The following is an 18780-nucleotide window of genomic DNA, read 5'->3' on the forward strand; positions in this document are numbered from 1 at the left end:
ATATCATGAGTGGGTTTTCCCCACCAGGTGAGTAATGAAAACAATCGTCACGTACCATCACGTTAACTGCATAGGGGAGAGTGCGTATACTCGTTGTCATTCTATAAATACATTTCAAACAGAATATGAGTTTACCCCCCAGCAAGACAGTGTATAATACTTGTTGAACTTGATGCAAGCAGACTATAAGGAAGGTCGATCCATACCCGATCGATATCAAGCCATTTATGTTCCAGTATAATAGCTTGCAACTATAAACTTGTGTGGGTTTGACCTGCGTTTGGATTGAATAATTATGTTAAAGGTGGTACCCACAATGGAGACCCCATCCTGAACCAGTTCCTTACAGCCATAATTCATTATCAGTCCAACAAAATAAATGATCAATAAGCAAACACAATTTTGTGAAAAGCATATCTTCAATTTTTATTAAAGTTGTACAAGTATTCTGCTTATTTGTTCCATTCAATAAAATACCTTTATACCTTAATTTGTATCGATTAATTTTTAAATAAAAGTTCAACCTGTAGGTAAAGTATCGAAATTCCCAATTTTTGTAGCACATATTTTTTTTTTGGTCCCGGAAATTGAAAAATTATGCCGACCGATATTTCGTTCAGTAGGGGGAGGGGGGGGGGGGTAAGGTCACTTTTTTGTCACCCTTTACCACAACATACATTTGAGGGGGGTTTCCTCCAAAACACACACATAAAAACAAATTGCGTACAAGCATGCGTACAAGAAAACAAGGTACAAGGTTGTCAAGAAAACCTTTGTTCAAAAAGTATACATTTAAATATGTCGGTAAACAGGTCTATTGTCGCGGGAGCAAAGCTACTATTCAGTAACCCAAAAGTCATGATAAAAGTGAAAGGATTTGTTTTCAGCAGTGAACAGAAGAAAAAATCGATGAAGTAAACTATAATATTATGAATTTTAAGGCGGTTTGCTTCCTGAAAATCAAACAATGCTTACATTTAATACAAATTAACGAATATGAATCATGGATATAATAAATGATTATGAATTACAATGGAAAATGTAATGAAAAGTTATAATGACACACAGACTTACGATGAAAGCATATGACGCATAACCATAACCTTGTTGTTATCGTTCTCAAAGTGAAGACATGGTAGCTTCTCTTTTATTTTACGATTGGGTTCGTCTGAATTTCTTTTATAGAATGCAAAGAAAACTTTCTGAAAGGGCGTGGAGGATGAAGAGGAATGTTCTTTTTCATTTGTTGTTATCAATCACTGAAAGATTAAAGTGTAACACTTTGCTCGCTGGCATGACATCTACTATATAGGCCAGCAACGATGTTCTATCTCTGAAAGTTGGTGTGCTGACGGATCCCCTCCTGTAACAAAGCCCTGGACCTGCAATTGAAAAGCTTGTGTTCTGGGGTGTTTTTTCTTCTGTTTTTTTTTCCTTCATGCATATCTGATTTCCTCTTCATCACCAATGGCCAAGCTCTCCGATAAACCTTAACACGGTCTTATGATTTAAATCAAATAAAGATGAACTTTTTATTGAAATGTTATAAATGTGATGGTGTAATAGTATCATAATAATACATTCCTGATTTCAAACTATTAAAGGTATAGACTAGTTTTGGAAATGTCCCCCTCTCGTTATTTTTTATACAGTGCGTCCTAGAAAAACGAAACCGAAAAACGAAATCGATGTTTTATCATAACTTAATCACAATTATTATTAATAAATGACACATATTTGTAAAGCTTGTAGCCTTCTCTTTCATTTGATACAACTCATATGATGCATATTTCACGCATGAGTGATTAAAAGCAATTTGAAGGAAGGAAAGCAAGAAGTCATTTGGCGGGCGGTATCTGAATTTTGTAGGAAAATTCACATTTCTAGAAAGTTCAGTTTCTGCCCTTTCCTTATTATGACACTTCAATCAGGGAAAATGAGCAAGGAATAACAAAGTTCTGTTTGTTTAAAGTGATGCTTGCATTTCCATAATTTGATTAAACGAATTCGTTTTCACTGGCTGCCTGCCGTAGCAACAAACGGAATTGACAAAAGACTTAACTCCGTTTCGTTGACAATCAGCCGTATACGAAAGACTTCATGCATTTTTTTCTGGGACGCACTATATGTGAATGTGTTTTCATTTTTTTTTAATCTAAGTTGAAAAATTTCCATCATTTTTCAATATTGTAAGAAACCAATTCAATTATCAATGCTTACTTTTACAGATTGTTTTATTGCTTTTTAATTTGAAAATATGATATAAATGAGCAAAATTTCTAAAATAAAGAAGAAAATCATTTGGTTGGCTGTGTATTTTCGTAAAAATGGTAATTACTTTTTTGTTGTGAAAACAATTCCGAGGCATAATTCCTGTCAGCAAAACTAGACACAATCACAGATAAACAAACACTTGCTATAGATTGTATCCCCCCCCCCCCTCCCCACAGAGCGCTCACAATTCAATGGAAGATCATAAAGGAATTTTGTGTGACCTATTTCTTTTTTAGAATGTTTCTTTGTTATGAATACTTCAAATTATGTATCTGGGTTTGCCAACGTGCACTGGCATTGTGTTTCTCTAATGAAAGAAATTAATCATAGATGAATATCGAACGAGGTTACACTCCCATTGTCAATACAAGTATTTATTAAAACTCATTGCCACCTACTGTTGCTAATTATGAAGTCAATTATTTATCTAAGTCGTGTTAGATGCGGGTTTTTTTATTGGGCCCAAAAAATCTACACTTCTTAAAAATGTGCATGTTTACTAATTCAAATTTTGAAAAACAAGGAATTTAATTAGTAATAAGTATAAAGTGCTACTCCAATTCAGGATACCCCATATTGTTTTCACTTAATTTATCCTCAATATACTTTGAAAGAAAGCACAGCCATTTAGATTTGTTTTTAAAGAACAAAGACTACATGTGAAGAAAAGCCGGAAAGTACAATATTTTTATATTAAAACGAGAATGACCCATGGAAAGATGAAAAATGCTAGATCATGAGTGATATGCATATTCAATTTGTTATGATAATACGAAGAACTCGATATTTGATTATCAGTTCTCCATTCATATTTCTAGTTTTAATGATGTACCCAGGCTTTTTATATAACTATATAACTATGACAATTGTCACGGCTGTGGAGTACATGTAGTATGAAAATCACGTAGTGTTTAAAAGAACTTAACCGATGAGCAGAGGTAACACAAGGAAATGGGCGGGAGGCTTGGGGCATTCGTTCCACTGAAGCTGTTGCTCCTATGTAATCGAATTCTTTAATATAAAATGGAGGTGTTTCTGTTAGTGAAACACCCCACCCTGGTAGTGAGTTGAACGGATGATTAAATTACATGCTTTAATGTTTTCCGGCGGAGACAAATATAGTCTCCAACGGTGTTTGTTACCCTTATTCCCCCCCCCCCCCCTCCCCGACTACCACCACTGTAAAGGTCCTGATATTGCAGTTGCCGTAAGCATGAGAGTGTAATTGGACTTTTCAGAAAGACAAACGAGTATACAATTGATAGAAAATTGCTACATTGACAGAGAGAGGGAGAGAGAGAGAGAAAGAGAGAGAAAGAGGGGGAGATAGACAGACAGAGACAGAGAGTTGATGATAGTAGATTGTATGATCTAAAAGGGTTCCAAAGTAGAATTTTAGGTGTGTATAACCTTATACATGCAGTAACCATGACTCTTAGACCCGTAAAGCATGTCTCATAGAATGTTTGGCGACGTGGGTGAATTTATAATGCTAAGTTGCTATAGTGTCAATGAAGAACATTCGAACATCCAAGGACAACACTAAATAAAATGCATTTAAAATACTTTTTCAAGATTTATATTAGTTCAAGATTGCACATAGAAAATAAGTGTAAATAGACCAGTAAAGAAAGCAATGTTTTATTGCCAAAAATCTTTAGTTAATTACAATTCACATATACTCCTATTATTTCTAATTTATCTATATTCACATCTAGAATAGATTTTTAAAGCCTAAAATAATGCAGTAACTTTCATAAAAGAATATGAATGATTTAAAAGGTTTCATTTAGATGACATTAAAATTCACCAATAAAATAGTTTAAGACATTTCCAAATCCAAGTATCCAACTCTTTATTCTTGTGTGACGGTGTGACCAGTTATGCCAGTCAATACCAATATCGGGGGAGGGGTGGTAAAGAAAATTCCTTTTTCATGAAGAATAAAATATGCTTAATGAATTTAAACACCAAACAAATTTCATGTACATTATATTTCTTTCGTTGCATGAGGACTTGCGTAACCAGGTTTTGTATTCTAGGTTGTCAAGAATTACCGACAAATTAAAGGCTAACATTTTTGATAGAATATCAAATGTGCCGATACCTTATACAGTGTAATATGCACACAATATGTAAACAACTAATTTTGATTGGAATGTTGCTCTCCCAGGCAGCGCTAATGCTTAAAAGTATTCGTATGGGTCATTTAATACCTCATTAAGTTCAGGTTATGAAAGGTGTATTGAACATTACGATTGCTTACGATTGATTATAGAAATGTGTGCAAGCGTTTAAATTCAACTACTATAATACAGTACATCATGATACTTGATACTTGATGAGGTAATTCCCGGCTGAAGCAGCTTTTCCAAGCTATACTGGGATGGGATGTGTTGTGACAGCAGGTGAATGTGCAGACAACAAAAGGGTGTATAATTTCTTTATACGGTAAAACAGTGACGTGCAAGTAAAAAATGCTATATGATCAGCCCGGGGTACCTAAAGGCAATGTAAAATTTGGCTTGACTGTACTTCCTCCTATGGAAATGGAAAAAGCACGAAGCATAAAGTTTAAATATCCGAGTAATAACATTGAAAGCGCTCAAATCCAATCCTTTGCGATAAATTGGTGTTCGAAACTTCTTTTGACATATCAAATTAAGGCAATTTATACAATAGCCCTGTCCATCCCTAAACATTGCAATGACATATTACGTAATCCGAACTTGATTTCTAAGTGATATACGATGAGGTATTTAAATTGCCCTTTAGTTGCGATCTTGTGCTAATAAAGATAACCCGAACCTAAGCCACACACTATGAAATCACTGTATATAACGACCAATACATTCCACTAATTTTAAAATACAATTCTGTCTTGCATAAAATACATTTATGCAAATCATTTTAAATGTGTCCACATCCTAACGCGAAACGAGTAATTAACATTATTCTGATTATGTACTTCAAACTCCTCAAAAGGGTTACCAATTCAAAACCAACCATATTAGGGCAATGAATCCAATTGAAGTCAATATTCAGAAAATGAGTTTAAACAATATTTTACAAGGAGTATGAATAATTCATTTATAAATTGTATGTTTTGTGGGTATCCTTTACCTGCATTTTTAACACTGAATTTATGCGATTCTTGTGAGTATATACAAGTTATTCGCTGTACAGAAAGCCAACTCTCCAGACGAGAATTGCTGTAAGTGGTAAGATGGGCAGGTAGAAGTTACAACTTCATAATCTGAGATAAGAGTCTTCATGTCTTTCATGTCCTTTGAATACTGTTCAATCGTCAGAAGTCCAATGTCATTTGCACTTTCGGACCTTAACCAAGACATCATTATGGTATCATCTTGACCATTAGTCATCTGTACTTGGACACCTTCTCTCTCTGTTGACCATATTTCTCTTCCCGTCTCATCGATGAGGATAACTTTTGAGGAGCGAACATTTCCGTTTTTGTAGCAAATATCAGCTACCAGCAAATCTTTCGAAGCCATCGCGAGCAACTTCTTGGCTTTGAATCCAACGCAAGGTATTTCCCCCGTTTGTTTTCCTCCTTCTTGTGTGAAAATCTGGATCCTGCTGTTAGCCATGCCATTGTATCCAACATAAACATCGCCCTTGTTGTCCCCGGTCAGTACACTACAGCCGCCATCTTCAATACTCATCGTCTTAAATCTAACATCAAGACATTGGCTACTTGAGTTGTAAAGACGAACATTGTTGTCACTAAAAAGAACCGCGAACCGACCAGTCTTGAAGAAAACCACACCCTGTATTTTCTCTACACCAGGGAGTATCGTTTCCCTGGATCCACTTGGCGAGTACAAGTGGATGCCTCCGAATCGATCAACGAGGCCTATTCGATTGTCCTGCGTGGCCGCCATTCCATTTGCGCAATCCTTGGAAGGAAGGTCTATTTCATTCACCTTAAACTTCCACAATCCCACTTCCTTTTCGAGACCATGTTCTACCTTGAAGGTATGGACAGCAGACAGCAAAGACACTATGGCAGCGTTGGTTGGAATACCTGGGCTTCCCTCCTTTGGAAGTGCAGTTTCGACCTTGCACGTTGGACATCTGACCTTGAAGACACACTCTGCTTCTTGAATGGTTAGTCGTTTTACACACTGAAGGCAAAGCGTATGAGAACATGACAATACCTTTGGCTCCTGGAATTCCTTCAGACAAGATGGACACTGAGACTCCTTGGCAATGATCCGACAAAGTTCCTCCATGGTAAATAGGCAACAGGTTTGATTGCGGAAACTTACTAAAACTTTGGCCTCGTAAAATTGTTTGCTTTGTATTTCAAATTGATTTAGTGATTATATACATTTGATTGCACTTTGAATTAACGATAATATCTCGGGTTCCCCCAGTCTAAAAGTTGGTATTGCAGCAGCAGCAGGTTTACTTCCGAATGTCGTCGTACATTCAGTGTCTTGGCGTATTATTTCAAATTGTGCATGTCTGTAAATGCTGAAATGAGAGAAAAGGAAACAAATAAAATTGCAGTGGTTTCAACAATTAATGTGTTAAAAGAATTAATTTTATCATTCCTTGAAGCATATAGTTTAAGTCCATACTAAATATGTGGAAAATTGATATTCACAATTTAATCGACATCATCTGAATGTTAAAAATAAATTACAATACGTGTTAGATATTTGGATAAGCATCATGATCATGGTATGTGGAATATTTGTTTGTTCATGGCCATCAGCTTTGCCATGCATAATATACGCACATCAAATCCAGATATATAGTCGATCTTTGTTTACAAGTAACGGTTTGTGAACTTTACCACTTATCATACTTACTGTTTAATATGTGCTCATAGTTAGTCCAACGATACATCTGTGTACACTCATCTCTTGAGCAACAGTTATGAGCTGACGCAGAATTCAATAGCAGTAGCTAGTCTACATGATGTTACGACCTCAAAACTTTACCATCCGCCAGAAAAAAAATGCGTTGCGTAATATGTTGCTAATTTGGTGGATGTCTATATAGCCTACCATTGCAACATCTCACACTAAATGATGTTTGTCACAACTGCACTATTCCAATTAATATTGACAACATCACCAGTATCCTCTTTAATCAGTCTAATAATTCAAACTCGTTACCTGATTAACAAAACTGAACTTTTCAACATGTCATCTTATGATAAAGAACATGCAGAGAAAATGGATTCTCATTACATCACGAAGGATTTACAAAGATACAAACTGTTAGTTTGATCAATGTTTCCTCCAATTCTTCGTAAGGTTAATCGCTTAGGTCAGATGTCGTCGTGAAGCAAAGCGGTTTGTATATTCAGACTAGCCCTGACATACCAGCATGCCTACGTCAATTTTTTGTTGCGGTATGATTGGCAAGCAGGATGTGTGTGTGCACTACTGGACTATAACGTTCTATTATTACCAACTTGGTTATTATAAACCATGTACATACTATTTCCATGATAGGTATATGAGCCATTTTTGTTTATTAAGTCAGGCCTCTTTGATTTTTGAATATCACGATTGCTTTTCGGAGTCCGATTCCAGGGAGACTTAAAAAGAATATTCATGTGATTCATTCAGCCCTCCAATAATGTTCTTTATTAAGACCATTACGTCCCACCATAATTGAAATATGTTTGTTCGAGCTTTATTCCGCAGAATCATACCTTTTGTTTGAGTAACTGTCGTAGGAACTGATTCAACCTGAGAAAAGGATGACCAGGTTGTCCATATATAGTATCCCTTTAATAATATCATGAGTGGGTTTTTCCCACTAGGTGAGTAATGAAAACAATCGTCACGTACCATCACGTTAACTGTATAGTGGAAAGTGCATACTCGTTGATATTCTATAAATACATTTACAAACAGAATATGAGCTTACCCCCAGCAAGACAGTGTATAATACAGTGGTACTTGATGCAAGCGGACGAGACCCCCCCCCCCCCCCCTATTGGCGGCGCAAAGAAAAAGAAGGAAAAAAAGAGGAAGAAAAGAAGAGAAAAAAAGAAAGGAAAAGAGAAGAAAAAAGGAGAAGAGAAAAGAAAGGAGAAGAGAAAAGAAAAGAAAAGAGAAGAGAAAAGAAACAGAGAGAGAGAGAGAAAAAAGGAGAAAAGAAAAAGAAGAAAGCCCCTCTCCCCCCTCCCCCTCCTGGGTCGGAGGGACCGAGTTTGTTTTTCCAAAATCTCCGATAAAGGGTTACTTTTCACCCCAAAACTTCGGGCCCGTAATACACAAAAATCCGGCCCGTACTGACTTTACACACCGTAGATAGATGGGGTGCTTTCAAAGAGAGGGTACACATGCGCGCGTACCCTAAATAACACTGAGTGGGTGGGGGGGGGGGGGGGGGGGGGAGAAAAGTCGGGTGAGAAAGGGGAAAGGCTAGGAAATTGTGCTAAGCGACAGTAAAGACGAAAAAGGGAAAACTATAATCGGGAGATTTGGGGTCATTCCAGAAGGCTTGGCAAACGTTATTGAATAGAGGGGCTGGCCGGCCGCATAGAATCTCGTGCTGCGGATTCAAAGTTAAACGTTAAAAACAGCCCCTGCGCTATAAAGGTCATCACTCTGTAGTGAGGAATTTGAAAAGGGACACAATATATTGTACGTCTTTTAAATAGAAGCTATATACTCAACAGTCAAATTTTAAATTAACGGTAGGGCCCTTCATTTGGATTCAGCTCATACCAACTCGCTTGTGCTTGTATTTGAACTCATATCATGTTGGTAGTAATCATGGACAGGTGCGGCAATCCTGGGCCCGATAGGGGGACACATCCCCCAGGAAATGTAGAAATATAGCTAGAAAGAAATAAAGCGGAAAACGTACATATTGGGCTTAGGGATTTTCTAGAATGCATAATTTCAGCATTCAACATTGCGTAAATCTCGCTTGGTCGCTACGCCCCTTCCCTCGCCCGATAACACAAAAGTATGATATGACGCTCCCAGCCGTGATTTATCCATGATTTGTGTAATATAATTTCTACTAACCTAATTGTGTGCCATCACAATCATGATTGTTTCATTTTCCCTTTAAAGCAGGCGCGTAGCCAGGGGCGGTAGGGGCAGTAAGAGGACATAGGACAAAAAAAAAGAAGCAGACAAAGAAACATTTTTGAAAATTTTGTCAAGACGAGAATAATTTAATGAAATGTCAAAGCTTCCGCGCTTTACTCGGGAGGGGGGGGGGGCTAATGAATTCAGACAAGGATTGAGAGTCGAGAATGGCACAACGAACCGTCTTCTGTCTCTAATAATTTAATGAATCGTCAAAGCTCCCACGCTTCGCGCGGGAGGAGGGGGTGGGGGGGCTCAATTCAGACTAGGAATTAGAATCAAGAATGGAACAACGAATCATCTGATTCATCTCCTTTCTCTAATAATTTAATGAAACGTCAAAGCTTCCGCGCTTCCCGCGAGAGGGGAAAACTGAATTCAAACAAGGATTAAGAGACGAGAATGATACAACGAATCGTCTTCTTTCTCTAATAATTTAATGAAACGTCAAAGCTTCCGCGCTTCGCGCGAGAGGGGGAAAAACTTAATTCAGACAAGGATTAAGAGTCGAGAACGGTACAACGAATCGTCTTCTTTCTCTTATAATTTAATGAAAGGTTAATAAGCTTCTGCGCTTTACGCGGGAGGGGGGAAACTGAATTCAGACAAGGATTAAGATTTGAGAATGGTACAACGAATCTTCTTCATTCTCTAATAATTTAATGAAACATCAAAGCTTCTGCGCTTCGCGCGTAATATAGGGGGGGGGGGAGGGGACAGCGAGCTGCCCGAATATGATTTTTTTTTTTTTTTAATCTTTTCTCATTTATTTTGGTGATAAATAACACTTTCACAAAATACATATTATGCTCAAATATTTGCTCGCTCGCTTCGCTCACTAGCCGAATTGTGAAACCAGAAAATTACTTTTTCGGGCAAGAGGCAATAGCCCCCCCCCCCCCCACCCATGAAAATGTCGAAAATTGAACCGGTATGGTGCTTCTAATATGACCTTGTCAGTATTGGTATGTTGAGTTTAAAAAACAGTCTGCGCAATTTACAAATTTCTGCCCCCCCCCCCCAATTGGAAGATCCTGGATCCGCGCCTGCCAATGGAGACCACACCCTGAACCAGTAGCTTACAGCCATGATTCATAACGGTCCCAATGAGGTCCACTGTTAAAGGTATTACAAAGTTTTGGGAAATTTTGAAAAATGGGTGGATAGTGAATCTTTACAGTTTTCATATATTTGGATGCCCCTGTGGATGTATCAAAAGCACTAAAACATTTCTGCTTTCGAGAAAAATTGAATATAAAGATTTACCAGTGCTCCCGGTAAATTTTATTAAATTTTATATAGCTCCTACGGCCGTACAATGGTAGCTGCGATCATGGAAATCTCAGAATATGTAGTTGTGGTATATAATTTCCGAACGGGAATAGCTAATCGGTCGATTTTAGTCGAGACACATTTTTTATAGCTTAATTAACATCTTGACCTTGAGAGGGAGCTATACAACATAATGTGTTTATTATTTATGATTTCATAAGTTTAGATTCGATTTCGACCGCGACAACGATCAGTGAATATTGTAGGATCGCATATGTTCATTTGAACTAAATTCACGACCCGATACCAAACTTTGTATTACCTTTAAACTAGCCTCTTATCGATGGCCCTCGCGTTGTTGGAGTCCGCTCCATCTCGACTGCACATTCAGTGGAGTAACCGTCCCATTTCCCACAGACTTTGATGAGACTTCAGCTACATTTCATGCATCATATTGCCCGTTGCCGCTCGATTTCGATCAGCCGTATCGTCATCCGGTGATTATGTAATGGCATGATGATGTTAATATGGCCGCTCCCACCACGCTGAAAACACCACAATTCGATCTCGCCTACTCCAAAAATGTCGGTTATGTGTATAAAAAAAATAGGCAGCAGAAATGATAAAGGAACACCATGAATTGGAAAAAACACTGCGCTTTGTTTCCCTGAAAACGTCTATACAGTATGGAGCAACCCATAAGTAAGAGCTGTAGGCCTATGCCCGTAAAATAAATGCGTATTTTTTGAAATTCAGATACCGCCTGCCAGGAGTTTGGGCGGGGTGCCCTCTGAGCCTCCCGTTGGCGTTCCGACGCATATACCTCGTTGATGATGATGATGATGATGATGATGTTGATGTTCATCGATGTTGATGATGATGATTAATATATGATGATGGTGACGGTGGTGGTGGTAGTGATGATGGTGATGATGAAGGTGATGGATTGGTAGTGGTGGTGCAGTGGCGGATCCAGGGGGGGGCCGAAACGGCCGCGGCCCCCCTATTGGCGGCGCAAAAAAAAAAGAGAAAAAAAAGAAAGGAGAAGAGAAGAAAAAAGGAGAAGAGAAAAGAAAGGAGAAGAGAAAAGAAAGAAGAGAGAGAAAAAAAAAGGAGAAAAGAAAAAGAAGATTCCCCCCCCCCCCCACCTCACTCCCACTCCGGGGTGGGAGGGAACGAATTTGTGTTCCCAAAATCTCCGATAAAGGGTTACTTTTCACACAACAAAGTCCGGCCCGTAATACACAAAAATCCGGCCCGCAATGACTTTACACACCGAAGATAAAGGGGTGCTTTCAAAGAGAGGGAACATACATGTACATGCCCTAAACAACACTGAGTGGGTGGGGGGGGGGAGAAAAGTCGGGTGAGAAAGGGGGAAAGACAAGAAAATGGCGCTAAGTGACAGTAACGACGAATAAGGGAAAAACTGTAATCGGAAGATTTGGGGTCATTCCAGAAGGCTTGGGAAACGTTATTGAATAGAGGGGGCCGGGCCGGCCGCATAAAATTTCGAGCCACGGATTCAAAGTAAAACGTTAAAAACAGCCCCTGCTTTTGAAAAAAAATTGAAAAGGGCACAATATTTTGGATGTCTTTCAAATAGAAGCTATATACTCAACAGTCAAATTTTAAATTAAACGTAGGGCCGCTTCACAACTCTTATGTTGCTCTTCAATCGGATTCAGCTCATACCAACTCGCTTGCGCTTATATTTGAACTCATGTTGGTAGTAATCATGGACAGGGGCAGCGATCCTGGGCCCGATAGAGGGACACGTCCCCCTGGAAATTTAGATATATAGCTAGAAAGAAATGAAAGAACGTACATATTGGGCTGAGGGATTTTCTAGAATGCATAATTTCAGCATTCTACATTGCAAAATCACGCTTGGTCGCTAGACCCCGGCCCTCGCCCGATAACACAAAACTATGACATGGGTAGTTATCCCGGTCGGGTCGGGATTATTCCATGGTTGGTGTAATAATTTTTTTTCCCCTTTCATTTCTACTGACCTAATTGGGTGCTATCACAATCATTATTGCTTCATTTTCCCTTTAAAGCATGCGTAGCTAGGGCGGTAGGGGCATTAAAAGGACATAGGACGGAAAAGGAGCAGACAAAGAAACAATTTTGAAAATTCTGACAAGTCGAGACCGGTACAACAAATCGTCTTCTTTCTCTAATAATTTAATGAAACGTTAAGCTTCTGCGCTTTCCGCTAGAGGGGCAGGGGCGTCGCCAAAGGGGGGGGGGGTGTGGGGTGCGACACCCCCACCTGTCAGGATATTGTCGGTAAAATTGTGCTGCCGTCGGGAAAAAGAGAAAAGGGGGAGGGAAAAAAAGAGAGGGGAAGGGAAAGAAAAGAAAAAAAGAAAAGGAAAAGAAAAGAAAGAAAGGAAAAGAAAGGAAAGAAAGGAAAAGAAAGGAAAGAAAAGAGAAGAAAGAAAGAGAAAAAAGAAAAAGAGGGGGAGAGGAAAGAATGGAAAAGAAAGAAAAGAAAGAAAAGGAAAAAAAGAAGAAAAAGAGTGAAAGGGAAACAAAAGAAACGGGGGATGAAAGAGAGGACAGAGAGGGGAGGTAAGAGTCTGAGAGAGGAGGAGTGGGAGTAAAAGAGAAAAGGGGGTTGTTGGGTGGAGTCGTCTCGTCGAGGGAGCAAGAAAGACACGGGTTGCTGTGTCGCGTCAGCTGTGTCGGTATTCTTGCTCGATCCTCATCAATGCATAAGTTTGAAGTCGGTGAGATGTATATTGTCGGTCGGCCGACAAGTTTTTTTCCCTACGAACTGCGACTTCTTATCCGCTGTGACGACTTCGAGAGTGACTACAACTACAATACTTGTATTTTCTCGAAGTTTCACTTTCCTATAATATCAGCTAAAGAAATCAGAGGTTTAAAATTTTCGGAGAAACTAAATTCAAACAAGGTTTAAGAGTCAACAACGGTACGACGAATCATTTTCCTTTCTTTATATTGTGATAAAACGCCGAAAATTCCGCGCTCGCGCGGAAGGGGAAACTTCATTTAGACGAATCGAGAACGGTACAACGAATCGTCTTCTTTCTCTAATAATTTAAGGAAACGTCAAAGCTTCCGCGCTTCGCGCGAAAGTGGGAAACTGAATTCAGACAAATAGGGCTTACTAAAAGTCGAAAACGTTACAACGAATCGTGTTCTTTCTCTAATAATTTGAGGAAACGTCAAAGCTTTCGCGCTTCGCGCGAGAGGGGAAAACTGAATTCAGATGAATAGGGCTTAATAATAATAATGTTCGAAAACGGTATGAGGAATCGTCTTCCTTTCTCTATATTGTGATGAAACTCCAAAAATTTCGCGCTTCGCGCGGAAGGGGAACACTTCATTTAGACGAGTCGAGAACAGTACGACGAATCGTCTTCTTTCTCTAATAATTTAAGGAAATGTCATAGCTTCCGCGCTTCGCGCGAGAAGGGGAAACTGAATTCAGATGAATAGGGCTTATTAAGAGTCGAAAACGGTACGACGAATCGTCTTCTTTCTCTAATAATTGAATGAAACGTCTAAGCTTCCGCGCTTTGCGCGGGAGGGAGGAACTCAATTCAGACAAGGATTAAGAGTCGAGAACGGTACAACGAATCGTCTTTTTTTCTCTAATGATTTAATGAAATGTCACAGCTTCGCGCGAGAGGGGGTGGGGAAACTGAATTCAGACAAAATTAATAGGGCTTATTTAGAGCCGAAAACGGTACAACGAATCGTTCTTTCTCTAATGATATGAGAAAACGTAAAAGCTTTCGCGCTTCGAGCGAGAGGGGGAAACTGAATTCAGATGAATAGGGTTTATTAAGAGTCTAAAACGATACGACGAATCGTCTTCTTTCTCTAATAATTTAATAAAACCAAAACTTCCGCGCTTCGCGCGGGAGGGGGAAGCTTCATTCAGATTAGGATTAAGATTCGAGAACAGTACACCGAATCGTCTGCTTTTTCTCATAATGTAAGGAAAAGTCAAAGCTTCCGCACTTCGCGCGAGAGGGGGAAACTGAATTCAGACAAAATGAATAGGGCTTATTTAAAGTCGAAAACGGTACAACGAATCGTCTTCCTTTCTCTATCTTGTGATGAATCGCCTAAAATTCCGCGCTCCGCGCGGAAGGGGAAACTTCATTTAGACGAGTCGAGAACGGAACGACGAATCGTCTTCTTTCTCTAATAATTTAAAGAAACGTCAAAGCTTCCGCGCTTCGTGCGAAAGGGGGAAACTGAATTCAGACAATGATTAAGAATCGAGAACGATACAACGAATCGTCTTCTTTCTCTAATAATTTCATGAAACATCAAAGCTTCTGCGCTTCGCGCGTAAAGGGGGGGGGGGGGAACAGCGACCTGCCCGAATATGATTTTTTTTTAAATATCTTTTCTCGTAGATTTTGGAGATAAATAACACTTTCACAAAATACATATTATCCTCAAATTTGTGCTCGCTTGCTTCGCTCACTAGCCGAATTGTGAAACCAGAAAATTACTTTTTCGGGAAAGAGGCTTTAGCCCCCCCCCCCTCCCCCCCCCCCCCCCCCCCCCCCGATGAAAATGTAAAAAATTGTACCGGTATGGTGCTTCTAATATGACCTTGTCAGTATTGGTATGTTGAGTTGAAAAACGGTCTGCGCAATTTTTCAAATCTCCGGCCCCCCCTATTGGAAAATCCTGGATCCGCGCCTGGTGGTGGTGGTGATGATGGTGATGATGAAGGTGATGGTGGTGGTGGTGGTGGTGGTGGTGATGATGGTGATGGTGATGGTGGTGGTGGTGGTGGTGGTGGTGATGATGGAGGTGGTGTAACATGGTAGTGATGATGGTGATGAACTGGTGATGGTGATTGTGGTGGTGATGATGGTGATAATGATGGTGGTTGTGGTGGTGGTGGTTATGGTGGTGGTGGTGGTGATGGTGATGGTGGTGATGATGATGGTGGTGGTGGTGATGATGGTGATGATGATTTAGGTGGTGGTGGTGGTGATGGTGATGGTGATGGTGGTGGTGATTATGATAGTGGTGGTGATGATGGTGATGGTGGTGGTGGTGGTGGTGGTGATGATGGTGATGATGGTGATGGTGGTGGTGGTGATGATGGTGATGATGATTTAGGTGGTGGTGGTGGTGATGGTGATGGTGATGGTGGTGGTGATTATGATAGTGGTGGTGATGATGTTGATGGTGGTGATGGTGGTGATGATGGTGATGATGATGGTGGTGGTGATGGTGGTAGGGATGGTGGTGATGGTGTTGATGGTGATGATGGTTGTCGTGGTGATGATGGTGATGATGGTGATGATGGTGATGATGATGAAGGTGATGGTGGTGGTGGTTGTGATGGTGATGATGGTGATAGTGGTGGTGGTGATAGTGATGATGTTGATGATGATGATGATGGTGGTGGTGATGATGGGGATGATGTTGATGTTGATTATGGTGATGATGATGGTGATGATATGATGGTGATGATGTTGATGATGTTGTTGATGTGATGTTGATGATGATGTTGACGATGTTGATGATGTTGATGATGATAATGATGATGTTGATGATGGTGATGATGTTAATGGTGATGATGGGGATGACATACAGGAGAGGCTCTAAGAAGGTATGGTCTTTATCGTGGCCTGTTCCGTTATGTTATTCCTTGTTTTCCTTCTATCATTTTCTCTTTCTGTCTTTATGTTATTCTTTGTTTCTTCCTTTTATTTTATGTTATTCTTTGTTTTTTCCTTCTATCACCTTCCCTTATGTTATTATTTTTTTTAAATAATTCTATCACTTTCTCTTTTGTTATTCTTTGTTTCTTCCTTCTTCCTTCTATTCTTATGTTATTCTTTGTTTTTTCCTTTTATCACCTTTTTTTATGTAATTCTTTGTTTTAAGCATTCCGTCACTATTTCTCTTTCTGTCTCTCCTTATGTTATTCTTTGTTTCTTTCTTTTATCACCTTTTCTTATGTTATTTTTTCTTTTTATAATTCTATCACTTTCTCTTTTGTTATTCTTTTATTTAATCATTCTTTCACTTTCTCTTTCTGTCTTCCCTTATGTTATTCTTTGTTTCTTCCTTCTATCACTTTCTCTTATGTTATTCTTTGTTTTAATCACTCTATTACTTTCTCTTTCTGTCTTTCCTTATGTTATTCATTGTTTATTCCGTCTATCACCTTCTCTTATGTTTTTCTTTGTTTTTATAATTTTATCACCTTCTCTTATGTTTTTCTTTGTTTTAATCATTCTATCACTTTCTCTTTCTGTCCTTCCTTATGTAGTACTTTGTTCCTTCCTTATTTTACATTCTCTTTTTGTCTTTCATTATGATATTCTTTGTTTCTTCCTTATATCATCTTCTCTTATGTTATTCTTTGTTTTAATCATTCTATCAATTTCTCTTATGTTATTCTTTGTTTTAATCCTTCTATCACCTTCCTTATGTTATTCTTTGTTTTAATCATTCTATCACCTTCTCTTTCTGTCTTTCCTCATGTTATTCTTTGTTTTAATCCTTCTATCACCTTCCTCATGTTATTCTTGTTTTAATCATTCTATCACCTTCTCTTTCTGTCTTTCCTTATGTTATTCTTTGTGTCTTTCTTCTATCACCTTCTTTTATGTTATTCTTTGTTTTAAGAATTCTATCATTTTCTCTTTCTGACTTTCCTTATGTTATTCTTTGTTTCCTCCTTTAATCACCTTCTCATTCTTTGTTTTATTATTGCGATCTATGCTCTAAAAAGCAGTCGACAGTCGACCGTAAACAATTCCAGAAAGCGCGCGCCGAAGTTGACCTATACTTCCTGGGTCAAACTGCGCAGTGTGATGCGCATTTGCTGGGCTCGAAATGAGCTAGAATCAGCGTTAATGGAAAATCACTTGAACGCTTTCCCGCAGTGACCTTGTTTTGTAACGTCGTTTTGATTTGTGATTCATGTTTGTGATTCTAGCTTCGAAAAAGCACTTGAACGCACCCTTAGTTGTTCAAAAGTGTGTCCTAAAGGTTCTTTACCTGTCCCATTTAGTGAGGAAATTTGAAACTCCTGAAGATTGGCAAGCTAAATTACCCAAAGAAAATCTGGCATGATTAGTACATACATCTTTATATAAATCCATATAAATGAATGACAACAGGGGGATTTTAGTTGATGAAACACCCCCCAGGTCGGTTAGCTTGAAAAATCTTGAAGAGTGTGTTAATAATGTGAAATGTTGGGCACAAGATACTGTTTAAGCATTATACATGTACTTTGCAGGTGGGTATGATGGTATGAATATTCATTTGCGAGCGAGCGAGCACAAATTTTGAAATTTGTGAAGTCGTAGTGCAAAAAAATTACATTTTATAAAGAGGAAAAAACAATCCTGATGTGGTTTTAAGAACAATATAATCATAAAAGATTGAAAAGAGCTTTAATAAGAAATGTAATTGTATCAACTTTAACTGCAAGCGAGCGTAGCGAGCAAGATTTTGGTGAAATTAAAGAAAAAGTTGCTCTTAATCACTTTAAACTTGGAGCACTCTTTATAGGGAAGGAAAAAGGGGGCACATATCCAAAGGGAAAAGGACACTTATTACAAAAAAATAAAAAAAGCACATGTGAAAGTAAAAAAGGGGAATTACCAGAGGTGAAAATTTGGGCACTCCTTGCCAGGCGCGGATCCAGGATTTCTTAGGGGGGGCCCAAATTTGAAACTATGTGAGCCAAATATTAGTATGTAACGTTGACCAGCAGTGGCGTAATGTGCAAAACTGTTTGGGGGAGCAGAACAAAATCTGCATCACCCCACTCTTACATGCAGGCCCCTCTGAACGTTTTTCAAAGTGGGTGGGGAGAGGCTAAAGTATTTACGATCAGGTAGAGCGTAGCATAAATTGTTGAAGGGTCTAGGGGCGGAGCCCCCGGAAGCTCAGGGGGTATTGGCATTTAATTACGGTCAGACGAGTATATTTTAATAATAATAATAACGAACGTTATTTGTATACCGGTAGCTCATATTACTAACACAAAGAAAGTCCCTATGCGCTTAGAAAAGAAGGAAATAGGGATAGGGCGAAATAGAAATGAACATTTATGCCTGATACATGAAAATAACTAATTACAATTACATTCATGTAATACATGTATAAA

At 38.9% G+C, this 18780-nt stretch overlaps 1 protein-coding gene across 1 annotated transcript; it reads right to left on the reverse strand.

Moving 5' to 3' along the window:
* Positions 1 to 3456: 3456 nt before the first annotated feature.
* On the reverse strand, positions 3457 to 7985 carry LOC115929961. The gene is made up of 2 exons (XM_031000165.1): positions 7116 to 7985; positions 3457 to 6774 (listed from the first exon to the last, which is right to left on the reverse strand). Exon 2 carries the CDS (start codon positions 6528 to 6530, stop codon positions 5418 to 5420), a length of 1113 nt encoding a protein of 370 aa, XP_030856025.1. The 5' UTR covers positions 6531 to 6774; positions 7116 to 7985; the 3' UTR covers positions 3457 to 5417.
* Between the last annotated feature and the right edge of the window lie 10795 nt (positions 7986 to 18780).

This window comes from Strongylocentrotus purpuratus, unplaced genomic scaffold (genome assembly GCF_000002235.5).
Source record: "Strongylocentrotus purpuratus isolate Spur 01 unplaced genomic scaffold, Spur_5.0 spur5_scaffold_6, whole genome shotgun sequence".
In the NCBI taxonomy this organism is placed as follows: Eukaryota; Metazoa; Echinodermata; class Echinoidea; order Camarodonta; family Strongylocentrotidae; genus Strongylocentrotus; species Strongylocentrotus purpuratus.

Excerpts from the sequence above, each read along its gene's own strand:
- LOC115929961 (XM_031000165.1), bottom strand. The coding sequence starts at position 6,530 with ATGGAGGAACTTTGTCGGATCATTGCCAAGGAGTCTCAGTGTCCATCT.